This window comes from Bombina bombina, chromosome 8 (genome assembly GCF_027579735.1).
Source record: "Bombina bombina isolate aBomBom1 chromosome 8, aBomBom1.pri, whole genome shotgun sequence".
In the NCBI taxonomy this organism is placed as follows: Eukaryota; Metazoa; Chordata; class Amphibia; order Anura; family Bombinatoridae; genus Bombina; species Bombina bombina.
The window spans coordinates 56,872,780-56,891,074 of NC_069506.1; the positions used below are offsets into that span (position 1 = coordinate 56,872,780).

Genomic DNA, 18,295 nt, shown 5'->3' on the forward strand with positions numbered 1-18,295 from the left:
GAGTATGCTCATTAAGACATAACAAAAAAAATATATGTATATTTTTTGGGAGAAAGTTTCTTTTTTTTTTTTAATTATAAATTATTCTCCAATCTTTGGCAGAAGGAAAACACAAATTTGTGATAGTTTTGTATGTTTTGGTGTCTAATGTATGGGAAGAGCCAAGCATTGTAAAGATGGCTACTTCTATTATATAATGCTACAAAAATAATCTTGATTTTGAACTTACACCTCAAACCTTAGTTTTATATGCTATCAACTTTATTATTGTACACAGTGCCACTGTAATATAACATTCCAAATGGAAAATAAACATTTATTTATAATCAGCATGAAACTGTCATATTGAATGTAGATCTGTTGGGATTGAACTTCTGTTGACAATATACTGGCAGTACCTGCTGACCTATTCCATAAACATGGATTTAAGTTTCTGCTAACCAATTATGAACTCAAACTATTGTCCAACTGAGATGTAAAAATACATTCTAACCAATCTTTATAAATGTGTGCCCAAGTTTAACATAAAATGTCTTCATAGTGTTGCTCATTTGAAGAGTATCTTCTATAAACATCTGTTGAGCAATGTGCTTTTGCATACGATGTCCAGACTTTTTTTTTTTCCTTCCCCAGTCCAGTTTTCAACTTAGTCTAAAAATAATTTCCTGCAGCCCATGCGGGAGCGATTTGATCGCCGGATGTCAAATTTGGTGTCTCTGCACTTTTGGCATATGTAGATCTCAGGAACGTTAGATTTGCGGATTTTGGCACAAGATAGATGGATCCAGGTGTTGCATTCATTGCACTCTATCATTGGTCGTCCAGCAAATGGCTTCATGCAGAAGCATGTGACCAGATTCCAAGAGTCGTCATCTGCAAGAGGAAACAAATCATTTATATAATATTATAATTCTGCTAAAACTACTACATTATTAGTAAACAGTTCATGTCGGTGATTTCACCCAGACTGCAAAATCACCCCGCAACTAATGTGCTTACAGCAATTAAAAATTAAACTTTAGCATTATTCAGAGTATTTTATTTTAAGACACTTTTAAAATCACTTCTATTTTTAAAATGTACTTTGCTCTCTTAGTATCCACTGTTGAAAAATAATATGTAGATATCCTACACTAGTGGGAGCAAGCTGGCGATTGGTGAATGCACACCATTTATCTCTTGTGATTAGCTGACTAGATGTGTTCGCTAGCTTTCAGTGGTGCATTGCTGCACCTTCAGCAAAGGACATCAATGGATTGAAGCAAATTGGGAATTTGTTTAAAATTGTATGTTCTATTTGAATCCTGAAAGAAAAAAAAAAAATTGGGGTTTCACATCGCTTTAAATGGACAGTCAAGTCCAAAAAAAAAAAAAAAAAGTTCATGGTTTAATTAGGGCATTTAATTTTAAACTTCCCAATTTACATTTATCACCAATTTTGCTCTGTTCTCTTTGTATTCTTAGTTGAAAGCTAAACATAGGAGGTTCATATGCTAAAATTTCTTAGACCTTGAAGACTGCCTCTAATCTGAATACATTTTAACCACTAGAGGGCATTAGTTCATGTGGATAACATTGAGCTCATGCACGTGAAGTGACCTAGGATTGAGTACTGATTGGATAAAATGCAAGTGTGTCAAAATAAATAAAATAAGGTGGCAGTCAGCAGAAGCTTAGATACAAGGTAATTACAGAGGTAAACCATTTATTATTATAACTGTTGGTTATGCAAAACTGGGGAATGGGTAATAAAGGGGATATCTTTCTTTTTAAAAAACAAAAATGCTGGTGTTGACTGTCCCTTTAACCCTACAAAGACAGACTTCACTCTGTTTTAAGATCATTAAATTGTGTGATGCTCACACAGTGACATCAGGAGACAACAAGATCTTGGTACTGATGAGACTTCGCTGTAAGAAATTTCCACAGATCCAGCAAATCTCAAAATGAAATTAGGTCTTTCTAGTTGTCTAGTTAAACCTAAGTCATAATATCCAAGCTATAGAGGACACAATGCAAAAACGGGAGGGCACAAGAGGCGGCCCATTCTGAGGGCACCAGGCCTGAAAACCCCTACCCAACAACATCCCGCTTTGTCCGAAGCTGAAAACAACTTTGGGGGGGGGGAAAGGAAAAGGCCCAAGGACCCTGACCGCAGATAGTCCACAAGCCTTGCTAGACACTGCAGGAACTAGACTCGACTGAGTCAACAGCCTCCAGGAGAATCACCCAGCAGTCGGTCTCCAAACACACCCCTTACTAAAGAAAGGGAATAAGCTACCGTATTCTTCCACAAAGAAGAAAAGACACGGAGAAAACATGAATGTTCTTGTAAAGCGCAGCTAATCCCCCTTAAGGGACCCAAGGCGCTGCTCCTCTTAAACCTCGAAAGGAGGAAGGCTGAGTAGACCTTGTCGGGGATCGAACTTGCAACCCTCGTTTTGCTACAGTGCAGAGTAGCCACAGTGCATTAGTATGCTGAGCTAGCTGTCCAGCTAGCGTAAAGAACTCCAGACCAACAGAGACCCACCAGTCTCATAGAAACAAGGGGAGGCAACGCCCAGACCCCAGAAATACAGAAACCACAGGATAAGGCCGGGAGTCGGGAGAAGATCCCCTCTGTTTCAAATACAGTGCAACTACACTCTAAAAAGCAACTGAAAACTAAGCTCCCCAGTCGCAAAAAGGTAGCTCAGAATATCGAAATATTCCGAAATGAAACCTTGTGCAGCAAGCTCAGATAGGTCTGACGAACAACCCCTGAAGCAAAAACACTGCACGTCATGTAAAAATGACTCTGAAACTTAAATACTTGCAGGGCAAGCAGCTGAAGATAGGATCCTTCAGATTGCTAAGTATCCACTAACCAGCGGATAACGTTGCAGGCTAAGAGCCGCCAGTCCTTCCCACAAACTTTGAACATAGAGAAAGGAGAAACCTCAAGAGGCTTACCGTACCTCGAATGCTCCGAGGACGAATTTAGCAGAGCAACAGATCTCAGATCCTGCTCCAACACCAGACCAGCCCAAGCGACAGACATGTCTGATAGCCCCCAAGGAATGTAAAGAAAAAAGGGGGGGCTCACCCACCCCAACAGAGCTTGGGTGCCAACCCAATCCACTCTGCCAAACTAAGGCACTCCCAAGGAGAACCCCCTGGGACCTGGAACAGAAAAAAGTACAATAGATCCGCAGGAAGACCTATCACAGCTCTCTTAGACAGTCTCTACGTAGAGAGATTAAATTCCAACAGGTGGAACAGAGCCCACAGAGCAGCAGATGCTGCCCCTTTCAGAAATAAGCCACCTGATCCAACCTCCTACACACAGGGCAGGACAAAGACCCTCCAGAGAGAGGAAACCCTAGCTCATAAGAAAGACAAACTATCCCCTCAAAAGGGAAGGGCACAGATAAGAACAGCATACATGTCCACAAGACATGAAGCCATAGTATGATCAAAACATGGACCGAATGAAAAAAATCATCCAGCCACCACTGTTGACCCAACAGAGAAACAACTCCCCCAGGAAGAACGGACAGACACGCAGGACCAGCCCAACAGGGGTCCGAGACTTCCAAACTCAGAACTGGAAAAGGATACACAAATAACAGACTATACGAAGATTACTTCATCCCCTTATGTCTATGTATGCAAGCCAGTCGAAGATTAAGACTGAGAATCCCCAGACCCATTAAGAGTGGGATCCTCCAGCAACAACGTGCTTTAGTAGACCACGAAAGCGTACCAGTCTATAACGAAAGGAGCAACATACCTCCGCCGGGACAAAAGATAACACCATCCCCGAAGGTTGACCCCCGGAAGCCTCAGGGGCAGTCGCTCCCCCGGAGGGCTGAACTGGACCAGGCAATCCCACACCTGACGAGCCCTGGTTAACAGAACACTGACAATATCGTTAGCACACTCCCGGGGAGGTGCAGATGCGCCAGCATCAAAGATATGGCCATGTGGAACCGTGCCGTAACCTCTGGTGAGAATGGGCCACACTCCCTAGAAAGGATAAATAGTGTTTGGGATACCTGCATGCGTAGTAAGAGTTGGTGGTAGGGAACTTGTCTTGTGAGAAATAGAATCCCCAAAGACGGATGGCTCAGTGGGCACCCGATCCCGAGGAACAGAGCACTCTAAAAACGGCATTCGGGACATAACTGATGGGCATGTATCACCCGGACCAATTCATATTCTTCGCAAGAAGTAGAATCTGAATCAGTCTCCAAAAAAACAGAATCCTCCATAACTGGGACACTGAATAAAAAATGGACCAATAAGAAAAATCTAAACGACACCTTACACCCCCAATGGCTGGGACACTCAACACCTCCAGAGAACCAGACCAAGATTTCTCTGTCGCCACATGGTCAGGAAAGCGGAAATGGGGTCACAAGGTAAACCATGCAGTCCATGCAAAAGCCCGCCCGTAAAGGCTGCGTCACTAGACATAGGCCGTTATGTTCCAAAATAGCCATGAGCTGAAGCAACAGTACACAGTAGCAGACAGTATCACATAACAAACATGATTATAAACCCCCCTCAGGAGATATTAACCCTTGATTCCTAGATACAAAAAGGAGCCTCACTGAGACCCTATGTTAAAGTTATCCCTGAAAGGTTGTAGCCCCTCTCGGATAAACAGTTGTAATTACAATACATCCTTGATGAAAGTAAAATGAAACGATCTTACCGGAATCTACGCCATGAAACAGGAACACCGCACTTCAAGTGTGACAGATAGTAGCGTCGCTTCTGCCATGGACTTGAGAGAAAAAAGCAGGCAGCGAAACTCGTCAACGCTGATTGCTTGTGTGGCTGTTAATAGGAGTCAGGATGCTTTCGCAGAAAGACTCTTCCTGCATCTCCGGACTCCAGCTTTCACCCATGCTCTCACTGAGAAGCTGACAGAACTACTTAAAACTCCAGTCCCATGCCGAAGAGTACTACCCTCCACAAGAGACTATCGGAAACTTCTGACACTTCTCTGCCAACCTCCTGGGACGAAAGGCAAAGAATGATTGGGGGGGGGGGGGGGATGAGGGGAGGTATTTAAGCCTTTAGCGTCTTTGCCTCCTCCTGGTGGCCAGGTTCTGAATTCCCAAAAGTAATGAATGCAGCTGTGGACTCTTTCCATTTATTAAGAAAATACACATTTGCACACAACAGATACTAAAGTTATTTAAATTCAATATCTGATAGGAGCAACTACCACAGTTCTATATGGTGAACAGAGACTGGACAAAGTGCAAAAAAAAAAAAAAGCCTTTGATGTTTCTTCTAATTCTGACACTACTAAATAGTGGGGGGAGTAAACAGTAATGTAAATAAATCTTGCTTAAAAGACTACACAAATCTGTGGTTGCCCTTGTTGTGTGGGTAGATCAATTTATACAAATGAAAGAGAAAATGTGGTGACTTCCTTTGCATGTGTGTCCTGAAAACTGGAAATTGCAGTAATTAAAATGCATAGATTCTGAATTATTTAAAGAGAGATAAACAGAATCATATAGTATACTGTGATATATGTACCTGCTTTTGTTAATACAGAAAGACAGTCATTTTACAAAATTGTGTATATACCTCAGTGACCCAGGGTTAACTGCCTGTGGTACAGCTATCTGAGTGCTGGTAAATACCCAGGGCTGTGAGCTTTGCAGTGGCATGGGAGGTCTGCGGTTAACTGCTTGAGTCACTGAGGGCTGTCTGTGAGTGCTGGTGAGTACCCAGGGCTGTGAGGTTTGTGTACCCAGTTCAGTTTAAAAGTGCAGTACATTTCCATGTGCACAAACACACACAAAAATTCAAAAAAAAAAAAAGAAAAAAAAAAAAAAAGGTGTGCGAGTGTATAAATGTTAATTGCCTCATGGGAAGAATGTTTATTTAATTATTGAATATACATGGTTTAGTTAGCACCTGAGCAGTTTTGGCTGTTGTATTATAAGAACTGCTACTACTTTTTGAATGAGATATAGATTCATACAAATATAAAATGCAACAAATTACCTGAATCCACCATAATGTCTTCATCATTGCCTGTGCTGTCTTCATCTCTGAACACCACTTGCTTTCCTTGTCGTATGACTGTTCTTTTGCCCAGGTTTATGGTAGTGTACTCTGTGTTTTTCTCATCTCTATCATCAGAAGTCATAACAGAGTCACTGTCCATACTATTATTTGAACCCTCCAGCATGGACGTCTGCAGCACATCTGGGGGAAACTGTGGAGAGATCTTGATATCCAAGGGAAGGTGTTCAACAGGAGTGCTGGGCTCTGAAAAAGAATCTTCTGGCTCTAATTTAATCAAAGCCTGTAGGTACTCCTGCTTCAATGACTCCTGTCCCTTTTTCTTAAGCTTTTTCTTCCTCTTAATTTTGTCCATTTTTTTTCTGTCCAGTAGAAAGTTGCTCACTTTCGAGCACTTCAACATTGTGGGAAATGACCTTTCATTTTTTAGATCGACAAAACCCTTTCGCTTTTTGATTGGTAGCACTCCAGTTGATAGATCATGGTATCTGGAGTCACAGCTATCGCTGTCAACAGTGCTACCTGTGCTATTGAGTGGGCTTGCACTTGCCATCATTGGAAGTTCCTATTGTAGAGAACAAAAAAAAAAAAAAAAAAAAAAAAACGTCAGATATTTCAACCAAAATTTCTAACTGTTGTGTAAAATAAATATAAACTACAGGGGTACGGGCATATCACTTACGCCATAACTTTATCTAGACATTCCATTAGTTGTATATATTTGATAACCTAACTCAGGGGTCATTAACCTTGGCTCTCTAGAGGTTTTGAAACTACATTTCCCATGATGCTCAGACAGCTTAAAAGGGACAGTCCAGTCCCAAAAAAACTTTCATGATTCAAATAGGGCATGTAATTTTAAACAACTTTCCAATTTACTTTTATTAACAATTTTGCTTTGTTCTCTTGGTATTCTTAGTTGAAAGCTAAACCTAGGAGGTTCATATGCGAATTTCTTAGACCTTGAAGGCCACCTCTAATCTAAATGCATTTTGATAGTTTTTCACCACTAGAGGGTATTAGTTCACGTGTTTCATATAGAGAACATTGAACTCATGCACGTGAATTTACCATGGAGTCAGCTCTGATTGGCTAAAATGCAAGTCTGTCAAAAGAACTAAAATAAGGGGGCAGTCTGCTGAGGCTTAGATACAAGGTAATTACAGAGGTAAAACGTGTATAATTATAACTGTTGGTTATGCAAATCTGGGGAATTGGTAATTAAGGGATTATCTATCTTTAAAACAAAAATTCTGGTATTGACTGTCCCTTTAAACTGTCTGAGCATCATGGGAAATGTAGATCCAAAACCAACTAATAAAACAAAATTACTAAATTGATTTTATACATATTAAGACTATAGTTTATTCTCATTCTGAATAGGTTAAAGGTGATTGGATTTCTACCTAAAGTTCTAATATAGGTTTACTTGAGTTTAGGCAGTTAATGTCGGAGAAATGTATTATGCCAAAGCCATGTAACAGCTTTGTGCTTTCTCTTGATTCAGAATTGTTTGATATAAAACTAAAATAATTTAAAAATCTAAATGTTTAATACACTTGGTTTGTCTACATAGTAACATGAGCATACATTTTATGAGTTTCCTTATCCAGAGTTTTTAAAAATGTAACATTGTAACACGAGCATTCTACTTTTCTGATAAATATTTCTGGTGTACTATCCCTTTACTATGTATTCCTGCTAGTACAAAACAGTGCTGAACCTTGTAGTACAGAGAGCAGAAACAGTGGTTTTCAACCTGTTATATGCGGGCCCCCTGGTGGTCCGGAGACTGTCTAGGGGTCCACATCAAGTTCATTCCACTTTGCTCTTCACATCATGTCAGGGCTATTTGAGCCCCTCATTCCACAGGAGCAAAAAAATGATCTGAGGAAAAGTATAGTTGTTAAGTGGGCTCAGATTCGCATTTACAAACATCCTCAGTGTAATACACTCATTTACTTACAGTTACTGTACAAACAATACCTTTCAATATGAATGTCCATTTAAAAATGTGCTTCATTTACTTTTTTATCCTTTGTTGTAAAGCATACCTAGGGTAGGCTCAGGAGCAGCAATACACTACTGAGAGCTGCCGATTGGTGGCTGTCTACATCAGGGCTCGACAAACCCAGGCACCAGATAGCTAAATACAAAATGTCTGGCTATATACCACTGTCCTACATATGCCTCTTGTCATTTTCACACCTAATCTGTTTAGCGACTACCCAGTAGTGCATTGCTGCTCTACAGCACAAATTTGATAATAGTAAAGTAGATAGTTTGGTTTGTATGTCCATTTAATTGTCTATGGGCCCACTAGCATATTACACTGCTTTACTGCATCTTTGAAATTAGACAATGTCTCCATTTGCTTCAGCACTAACCAGCCTTTGCCTATAGACAAAAGAAACAAAATTCCCTATGTGGTATTCTCACAACTGAAATGCTACATTGACTTAACCAGAATAGCTAACCGAGAATGATTACCCATAGTGCTCTTCCACAGTTGTTATAATAACACATTTCTAAACACTATATAGTAGGCTGCTACACAAATAATACCTAGAACTGAAAGGATATGGAAAAGCCATTTTCCCTGCACATATTGTATTTTTTAAATACATGTATGTTGTAGTACAACATAAACCTAGTTTTTCTTTACACACACAGGCCTTGCTCCAATCCACCAATAGGCAGTAGGAGCATTGCATTTACCGTTAGATCTCAAATTAGTTTTTTTTTTAAATATATAAATAAAGTCATATGACTGCTGAAGTTTTATATGCAAAACAAACAGACTTTCCATGTCATTTCAGCTTCCATTTAAAAGGATATTAAAGGGACACTGAATCCAAATTTTTTCTTTCGTGATTCAGATAGAGCATGCAATGTTAAGCAACTTTCTAATTTACTCCTATTATCCGTTTTTCTTCATTCTCTTGCTATCTTTATTTGAAAAAAGAAGGCAGCTAAGCTTTTTTATTAGTTTAGAACTCTGGACAGCACTTTTTTATTGGTGTATGAATTTATCCATCGATCAGCAAGATCAACCCAGGTTGTTCACCAAAAAATGGGCCGGCATCTAAACTTACATTCTTGCATTTCAAATAAAGATACCAAGAGAATGAAAAAAAATTATAATAGGAGTAAATTAGAAAGTTGCTTAACATTGCATGCTCTATCTGAATCACGAAAGAAAAAATTTGGGTTCAGTGTCCCTTTAAACTCAAAATAAAACCCCATAACATGTTAATGACTAAAAATATATATATATCTCCTTTGCCTACTTTAACTGTGATTTACCTCTCTTCTTATGCTGAAATACATATGTCATAATTAATAATGCTACATTTCCTTAACCCCACAACATACTATATCAGTGAAGGAGGGCTTCAACAAACGTTAAACATATTTATGCATCACTTTTGCAATTGGAGAGAGGAGAAAAAAAAAAAAAAAAAAAAAAAAACGAGAGAGAGAGAAAGAGAGAGAAAACTTTAAAGTGATTGTAAACTTTAACAAATTACTGGCCTGTATATTAAAGTAATCTTTAAAACAGTGGTACTTTAATTCACAAGCTGGACAACAGATGGGTCACGCAACGATTGGAGGAAGTCTGATTCGTCATCGATCTTCTAAATACAGTATAAGATGCGGGCAGAAGAACAGCGCTATGTTTACCATAACTCAGTGGTAAATATTTTAAAAACGAAGCGTCTAAAAATGTTAATGAATTAAAGTGCCCCTGTTTTAAAGATTACTTTTATATAGTGTCCAGTAATTTGTTAAAGTTTACAATCACTTTAAGGCTGTACTTTTATTATTATACAATTAAAAGAAAAAAAGAAAAAAAAAAAAAGAAGAAAAAAAAGATTACCTCTTCGGGGTATGGAATATACCCGGCATACGCCAACACAAAGGTGCAGAACTTGTTAAAGTCTTCCACAGTCCTCTTCCGTTTATAATTTGGTGTGCCATCCTGACGAAGAAAAAAAAAAAGCTCCATACTGTTAAGTGAATAATTAAGTTTATAACAAAAAAAGCTATATTGGGTTTAAGAAATTGACTAACATGGGTATCTCTTCAACAAAGAATACAATGAGAATGAGGCAAAATGATAATAGAAGTAAATTGGATTTTTTTATGTCTATGCTTTGTCTAAATAACTAGAGAGAAAATTTGGGTTTCATGTCCCTTTAAAGGAATATAAAAGTCCAAATAAAACTTGTATGTTTCAGACAGAGGTAGGCTTAGGAGAATAAGTCACTTACATTTTTAGGATTCAGTGCATTTAATTTAAAACTCCTCTCTAATTGACTTCTATTAACTAATTTGCATTGTTCACTTGGTATCCTTTGTTGAAAAGCATACCCAGGTAGGCTCAGGAGCAGCAATGCACTACTGCAGGGCTCCACAAACCCAGGAGCCTAGTACCACTGGCTCCTAGAATTTTACCCCTGGCTCCAAACTTTTTGGGTTATTCTCCATATATCTATATACAAATCCAACGGTCTGGCTCCTAAAAATATGCCTGGCTCCTAAATATTCTTACTGGCTCCTAATTTGGTCTGCTAGCTCCTAATAGTGCATTGCTGCTCCTTAAACAAAAGGATACCAAGAAAATGAAGCGAATTTGATCACTGAATTAAACTGATTCTGATAGACCTGCAATAATAAAACCATTTTCTAATTATTGGTAGTTTGCTTTGTACTCAGGAGCCTGGGAGCTAGCTGACACATTAAGTGAGCCAATGACAAAAGGAAATTATGTGCCGCCACTAATCACTAGCTTACTCCCAGCAATGTACCACTGCTCCTGAGACTAAAGCAAAGCAAATTTGATAATAGAACAACAAATTGAAAAGTTGTAACTGACCTACAAAAGATTAATGTACCGATTACTGTCCTTTGTGTTTGCAACAATGTAGAAGATTGCTACAAACTATTAACTGAATATACAAATATATTTGCAATCTCACTGCTTCTTCACAAGCAAGCAGTTCAGTTACAAAATGATAGTCAATAAAAGTTGTTTTTTTAAGGAATAGGAAAGTCAAAATAAAACTTGCATTATTCAGATAGAGCGTGTCATTTTAAGACACTTAAATTCACTTGTATTTTCAAATGTGCTTCATTCACTTGGTATCCCTTGTTGAAAAATATGCATATATCCTACACTAGTGGGAGCTAGCTGCCGATTGGTGCCTGCACACCTTTGTCTCTTGTGATTGGCTAACTAGATGTGTTCAGCTAGATGCCAGTAGTGCAAAGCTTTTCCTTCAGCAAAGGATATCAAGTGAATTAAGCATATTTGATAATAGAAGTAAATTGGAATGTTGTTTAAAATTGTATGTTCTATTCAAATCATGAAAGACGATGTTGGGGGTTTCCTGTCACTTTAAGGAATTAGCATCTTGTTCTGTTTATTTACATAAAATCTATACAATTAACCCTTTTCTGCCAGGGCTAAAGTGTCTACATCGGAACAACTGTTCCGATGTAGACAAACTGAAATCACACGATCGCGAGATATCAATTATTGGATTGGGTCTGGGGGGCGTCCCTATTACCCTAGGAACGCTCTCCAAACCGAGATCAAATCCAGGAAGCGCAGAAGGCTTCAGGACAGCCGTTGGCTATGACGTTCTATTCCGTCAGAACGGCTCTAAAGCCTAGTGTAATTATGACGGAATAGAACGGCATAACAGCGTTAAAATGTTAAAACCAGCTGAATGAAGCAAAACAGATCACCCACAGACAAGTTTAAAATGTACCTAAAGTAAAACAGTATGTTCTTACACTTTGCAATGCATTTAGAAGGGACAGTAAACACCTAAAAAGAGTTTTATAAACGTTTAGTTATGTGTAATAATGAAACAACTGTGCAATATACTTTCATTGTTTAATTTGCCCCTTTACATTTAATTCTTAAAATTGAGGATTTTAAAATTCTCTGTGTTTGAAACGCACCCTGCTGACTTCTCAAGGCTAACTCAGCTACATATCTTTCCCCAATTCGCTTTAACTGATAACTGCAAAACAGTGCCTTTTATACTAACATTATAACTGTGGCTAACCTTGTTGTCTGCAGACTAAAGCCCTGATTCGCTCCTCTCTATAAGGCAAATGGTGAGTGGAGTTTGGAAATAGAAAATTCATTCCAGGACAAAAGGATGATCATTTGTTTAAAAATGTTGAGACTTGGCTGATGTGTTTTTCTATAAAAGCACAACAGAAATGTCTTGTAAGTGCCAGGTGTTTATTGTTTCTTTTATTAAAAATAAAAAAGGTTTTTTTTCCAGGGGTGGGGTCCAAAATAAGAACCTTGTGCATGTACCCCATGCTAGTATCAGAGTCTAGACAGCAGATGACTGGTGCATACACACAGGGCACTGACAGTTAAGCTTATGCAAAGGCTCATTACATTTCTCTGAGATCGGTAATGGGGGGAGGGAGGTTAAAATCAGTCAACCTTGAATCCAACTAGTATCCTTTCAACATGGTAACCAAAAGGGTTAAACCACCTAAGGGCCAGGAGTCACAGTGCAATAGCACAAATTCTCTTGAGTGTAGCTAATGGTTAAAATCTAGGCAGATTCACAGGACCCTGTGATACATTTCATATAAAATGTAGAGGCAAATCTAATCTAAACATTTTTATAACAAAATGTGTGTTAACTATTTCACTACTATGCAAGTAATAGAAGTTCAGCAACAACATTTCCCATATAAAATAATCAAATATGCTGCATTCATCCCATCAGGATAAAAATACATGATACAGACCAGTCTTTAAAGCCTCCTTATGTACAGACTATTAAAATATAGATGATTTTTTCTACTTTTTCTTAAAAATGTTTGGCCAGCTTTGAAATTTTTCATATCACATCACCCCCTCCTCCGACACCTGCTGTAAAACCTACTAACTTCACGTCAGTTTTAAAGGGACAGTCTACACCAGAATTGTTATTGTTTTAAAATATAGATAATCCCTTTTTTAACCAAACAAACAAAAAAGTAATCTTTTCACCTTCTGCCATGCATAGACAGCCACCAGGCCAGGGTATTACTTCTAACATACAATCATAACAACATGTGCAGCTTTTTAACAGCAAAACTATCCTAATCAAACAAGTAAAATGAACATCTTAGAAACTGTTTTTAAAACACAGCTGGACAAATGTATTTTAAGACTAATATGACTACAATTCTATGCTTACTAAATTATTCTAGCAGGCAAAATTTGCCTATGTTTTTGGGAAAAGATACTAGGCATGTTTTAAAAACTTGATACTTAAAATGTGACAGTGAGTTCATATTAGATCAAGACCATATAGGAAGCCAAGACCACCCCTTCCCTGCTGATACATTACTCAGCAGATTCCCGCCTCTGCTTGTCTATGTGACCAGCAAGACAGATACACAAAAAAAACCTCCCTTTTGACTACCAGTCTAGCTCGATTGCACATTGTAAACCTCTCTCTATACTATATGGACACCAGTACAAAATGACTGTGCATTTCATATAGTACAAAATATATAAAATCAGATTTATTGTATTTATTTTTTTCAAACTAACCTAGCAACCAGTAATGGCTGAAAACCTTCATAATTCCTCAGTGTTACAGTTTAAAATAGCGTGAACCTACACAAATGAAAACATATAGATTCTGTAATCTGCAGTACCACTATGTATTTCAATATAAGCTTCCTTCTTTTGTCTTAGGACAGAACCAGATGAGTGACACCTAGATGTGTAGTCATGTAACTGAATTATGTGTGGAATATGATACAAAAGGACAAATGGCATCAAGAAAAAAAAAAAAAAAAAAAAGAAGAAGATTCTATTACATATCACAGTTTATATATTTAAAATAACTGAAAATGTTATCAAATATCTGTTGTCTCTGCTTTTCCTTTACTAACTGCATGCCAAGGCAAGTCCGTTACAAACTACGCATTTCTATCATAAACATCATGTATAAAACTTTGAATAATGAACCACAAAGCATTTCACCATAATGGAAAAATATAATAATTTATAGCAGAGGATATATTCATTTAACGGAGAGGTACATTAATGCAATCACTCAAGTACAATGGCCAGTTATTATTACACACATTTTAAAAACGTGTTTCCGATTTTTAATGTGCATTACTCATGATAATATATTTTATGACTGCAGAGAGATATCCCTAATTATGTATGTCACATTACTGAAATCCCAAATGCAACAACGTGCAGTGGTTTTATGGTATTTTATTTCAACATGTGTCACTAAAGGTTACCTTGTGACTGACATTCAATAAGGCAGGTAAGGGAAAGGAATCCTTACCCTGAATATGTCAAAATTACCTTTAGTGCCAGTCCATGCAAACTGGCACACAAGACTGAATTGCATAAGAACTCAGAACACTGAAGTCAAGGAATAATGAGTATCTGACCTCACCAATACATAGATGATTAACCAATAAAGATTTGTGCAAACTAAACCCTAACCTAATATTTGACTGAAGATACCGGTAGTAGTTCTAATCTAGACCGTATTTTGAGGGTACTAACAGATTAACAACAGGTATTACTGTTAATGTATATTTTCTACTAATTTCTGCTTTTATTTAAATACCAATTTACCCTTATTTGACTCTTTTGCTGTCTTGTTAGAGCAAAGGACATGTAAAAAGAGACTCATATGGCTGTTGACAACCTTGAGAGTAGAGGTTCTAAAATAATGAAATGGGTGTCTAGTATCCACCTTTGAAGGGCAAATTTATTCCAAATATGCTAATGTTGCTTAGCATTATAAATACTAGATAAAAATGTAGAATATTTAATTGCTGTACTCTTCAGAACATAGTAATTAGTGGAACTGCAGCATAGAGGGACATCCCTAATCAGCAGTGACATGAGGGGCGGGGCTTCCTATGAGTGACACACAGCTCAGCCACAGCAACCAACGCACACTACCCAGCCAGAGACAGTGTATTGAGCAGCAGGAATACCTTTACTGGCTCAGTCCGGACTCAGAGCAACTTTACAGTCATTTTCCAATAAGGGCGTTATAAAAATTTAAAAAAAAACTAGCAAGATTTATGAGCAACGATATTAATAAAGTATGCCGAGTCAAATATTTAGCATACACCAGAATAATTAGATTTATATACACTATTGTGACACCCATCACAGCCCACACTGTGTTAGGCAGGATTCGGTGAATAGCCCCCTAAGAATCTTAAAATTCTCAAGAGATCTTCGTTTGAGAATAAACTAACTTACACTTGATAGATTTTAGTGGCACACCCATAACATTGTTATATATTTTTTTTATTTCTATATTCATAACAATCTAATTGTATCATATTACTAGAACCCTAAGGGCACCATCAGCAAATGTAAGGGGGTTAAAACGTATGAGACAGGTAAAGGGAAAGAAAATAGGCTGGGGCAAGTATATGGATTATCTATCTGTAAAATGATATTGAGCAAACACTGGCTCCATATTTAATCACACACCCTTTATAATCAGCTTGCCTGATACAATGTAGTTTACCCCTCCCCCTGGTTATAGTGAACATACAACACAACCCCCCACAAAAAAAAATACACTTTTAGGTGTTACAAAGGGTAAATTAAATGTGAATTAAATGTGTGGCATGTGCAACAGTCTGGTTCCCAAAGAAGATTGCTTAGATCAAACTACCCACTAAGTCCTTGGTAGTGGGGGTTGTTTAAGACTATAAAACTACACATCAAGGGACGTTGGTGGTAGTAGGGGGTCAATATTTTCATCTATTTTCTCCAGACAGGTTTTTTTTTTAAGCAACCCATTTGCCCCATGTAACAATCTCCTTGTCCTGCTGGAGCAAAGGACATATACAACTACATTGCACCTTAAGGGTACTACAATAATTAAAATAGGGGGTCTTTAGTGACCACCCCAGAACCACCAATACAATTTGGCAGTAAAAGAGTATTAATATGTATTGCACAAGGTGTTTCCTTGTCTGACAGACAAAGGGTTAATAAGTCTTAGAGCACAGTGTGAGGCGGACACCCCTCCCCCACTGCACTTGCCCCAAACACGTTGTGGGGTTACAATTCAGTCGGATCCTAAATAAAATACAGCAAATTCATGTTTTAAACTCTAAATCTACAAATTCCACATTTTGGATATACTGCTTCTTACATTTGTGACAAACCAAGCAAAGACCCAAGCCTGGTAGATGAAATAAAGCAAGGGACACTGTCTCCTCTCCCACAAAATGATCCCTTAACCATCTTTACTGGATAACAGTTATTGCTGATTCTGTACCCCATATCCCCAAAATATGTCCCTTGCCATAAGCAGCTGCTAATCAGTGGCGCCTTACAAACAAAGCCAAGAAAATAATATATTGGCAATACAAGAGGGAGTGGGTGTAGCCTGCATTATGTGCTATCCCCCTGTGATCAACCCCTGTCTGTAGCTCTCCAGAGCTGGGCAAATATATACAATATTCAATTTTAAGATTTCTTCTAGTTTTACACATGGGGGAAAGCCCCCCCCTTAACCCCCATCGGGTGGTGACATGTGCTGCTCTGTAAAACTTAATAGTACATATATTGCAGACCACAGGGTGCACCCACCCCCACATTGCAGCACCCCATATTGTATATGTGGTGCAATAGGTTTTGGGTAATTCGTTAAAAAGAGGAAAAGGGGACACACAGGTTGGCAGCTGTTACATATAAGGTTGTCCCTGCTGGGCAGACTGTCTTTTGGGTGCCAATGACAAAGTGGGGTTTATATTCTACCTTAATAAATATAACAATTGTAAGTAATCAAGATAAAAGGGGCATGGGACAGACAACCCAGCATTACATACATATATGGGGGGGAGGGTGTCTGGTGTTTAGGGGGGTGCTGTTGAATTTCTTTACCAACACAAATTATAGTTATTTTTTTACTTTAAATGCAGCAAGAGTGGGTTTAATGTATGTAAAAAATGGCAATGAGCACCCTAAAAATCAGTAAAAGTCCACACCTCAGAAGTCCAGAGTGAAGTATTAAGCAAGAACTAGATTCAAGATGGTGAATTCATAGGAGACAAACAGTGAAATGCCTGGTGAGCAGCACAATCCTGTGCCAGACAGCACACAAATCCCTAAATCTACTTCTGCCCTGGGAAGATCATGGAGGGGAAATATCAAATACAGGAAAGGTCTCATTTTTGTCAACTGTCACAAATATACTTTTTTTTGTGTGCAAGGACAAGATGGCGTGAGTTGTAATCAGAAACCGGTCAAACATTAAAGTATGGTCTGATCATCCCACTAACTGGGGTTAACAGAAAGGCAGAGCCCAGCCATGCTGCCACGGGTAGGTGGATTTTAAAGACATTTATTGCACTTTTTAAGGATCTCTAAGCAAAGAGGTGGTGGTGGGGAGGGGGGGTTAAGTGGCAGTTAGACAGGGGGCTGACCATACATAAATATATAGAAAAAAGGTTCAAACTTACCTCTGAATCAAAGGTTGAAGTGGATGATGTATCCATTGGTAAAATGGGGCTGGGTGGAAAAGCACAAAATGAACAGAGAAAGGGGCAGATCAGGAGTGGGCAACCCACTCACCTACTTCAGATAAGCAGGGGCCAGCTTGGCTATGGGTGCAAGGCAACAAGGCACCCAGCCCCCCTGGCTAATGCTATTACTATAACGGGCTCAGTGACCTCCCGGGGAACAAGTGGGTGACTCAGGGCAAATACAGGCTGCGCAGCTCGTAGCCTCCTCTGGGTTCACAACAATTTGCAGGTTGTTTCACAGCTGAAAATGATTTTCTTCATCCTCTGATGTGAGAAGCACACGGTGTCCGCTGGATGCTAAGCTCTTCCTTCCTCCCAGGTCACTATACAGAAATCCCTGCTGTTGCCATCGACATGAGGGAGAAAAAAATTCAAACAGCCCAACCAACTAATACTGCTTTCAATGAATACCTTTTTTTTCTCTCTCTCTCCCTGAACTAGACTCTCGTGACGTCACAAACAATTTGCTTTTGTTAATATCTCCTCCTAGGTAGGATTGGCCAGTCTCTGGAGGAAATCTCCCATAGCGCACTCGAAAGGGATCATGGGAGTTGTAGTTTATCAAGGACAAAATCTATAATACACAGTTTTTTTTCCCCTTCAATTAGCTTTATGGAGAATAGTGAGCAGTAACAGAAGCTGAATTCGTAAAATGGGTTGAACGTTTTTTTTTTTTCATTCAAAGAACGTCAGTGAT

At 38.6% G+C, this 18,295-nt stretch overlaps 1 protein-coding gene across 2 annotated transcripts; it reads right to left on the minus strand.

The window, feature by feature from the left end:
• Positions 1 to 243: 243 nt before the first annotated feature.
• PHF13 (PHD finger protein 13) lies at positions 244 to 18,086 on the minus strand. Of its 2 annotated transcripts, none has more exons than XM_053690382.1 (4): positions 17,536 to 18,086; positions 9,914 to 10,015; positions 6,013 to 6,598; positions 244 to 873 (listed from the first exon to the last, which is right to left on the minus strand). In XM_053690382.1, the coding sequence occupies exons 1-4, from the start codon at positions 17,569 to 17,571 to the stop codon at positions 647 to 649; spliced, it is 951 nt and encodes a 316-aa protein (XP_053546357.1). In that variant the 5' UTR covers positions 17,572 to 18,086; the 3' UTR covers positions 244 to 646. The 2 variants fall into 2 exon arrangements, with proteins under 2 accessions (XP_053546357.1, XP_053546358.1); XM_053690383.1 differs by lacking the exon at positions 17,536 to 18,086 and adding an exon at positions 7,793 to 7,920 and having other exon boundaries at positions 9,914 to 10,013.
• Between the last annotated feature and the right edge of the window lie 209 nt (positions 18,087 to 18,295).

Bases quoted from the DNA above. Each gene is read 5' to 3' on its own strand.
- PHF13 (XM_053690382.1), bottom strand. From the start codon at position 17,571: ATGGATACATCATCCACTTCAACCTTTGATTCAGAG. The intron at 10,016-17,535 runs GTAAGTTTGAAC...TTTCTTCGTCAG, and splicing joins CTTCAACCTTTGATTCAGAG to GATGGCACACCAAATTATAA. The intron at 874-6,012 runs GTAATTTGTTGC...TTCCTCTTGCAG, and splicing joins AGACATTATGGTGGATTCAG to ATGACGACTCTTGGAATCTG.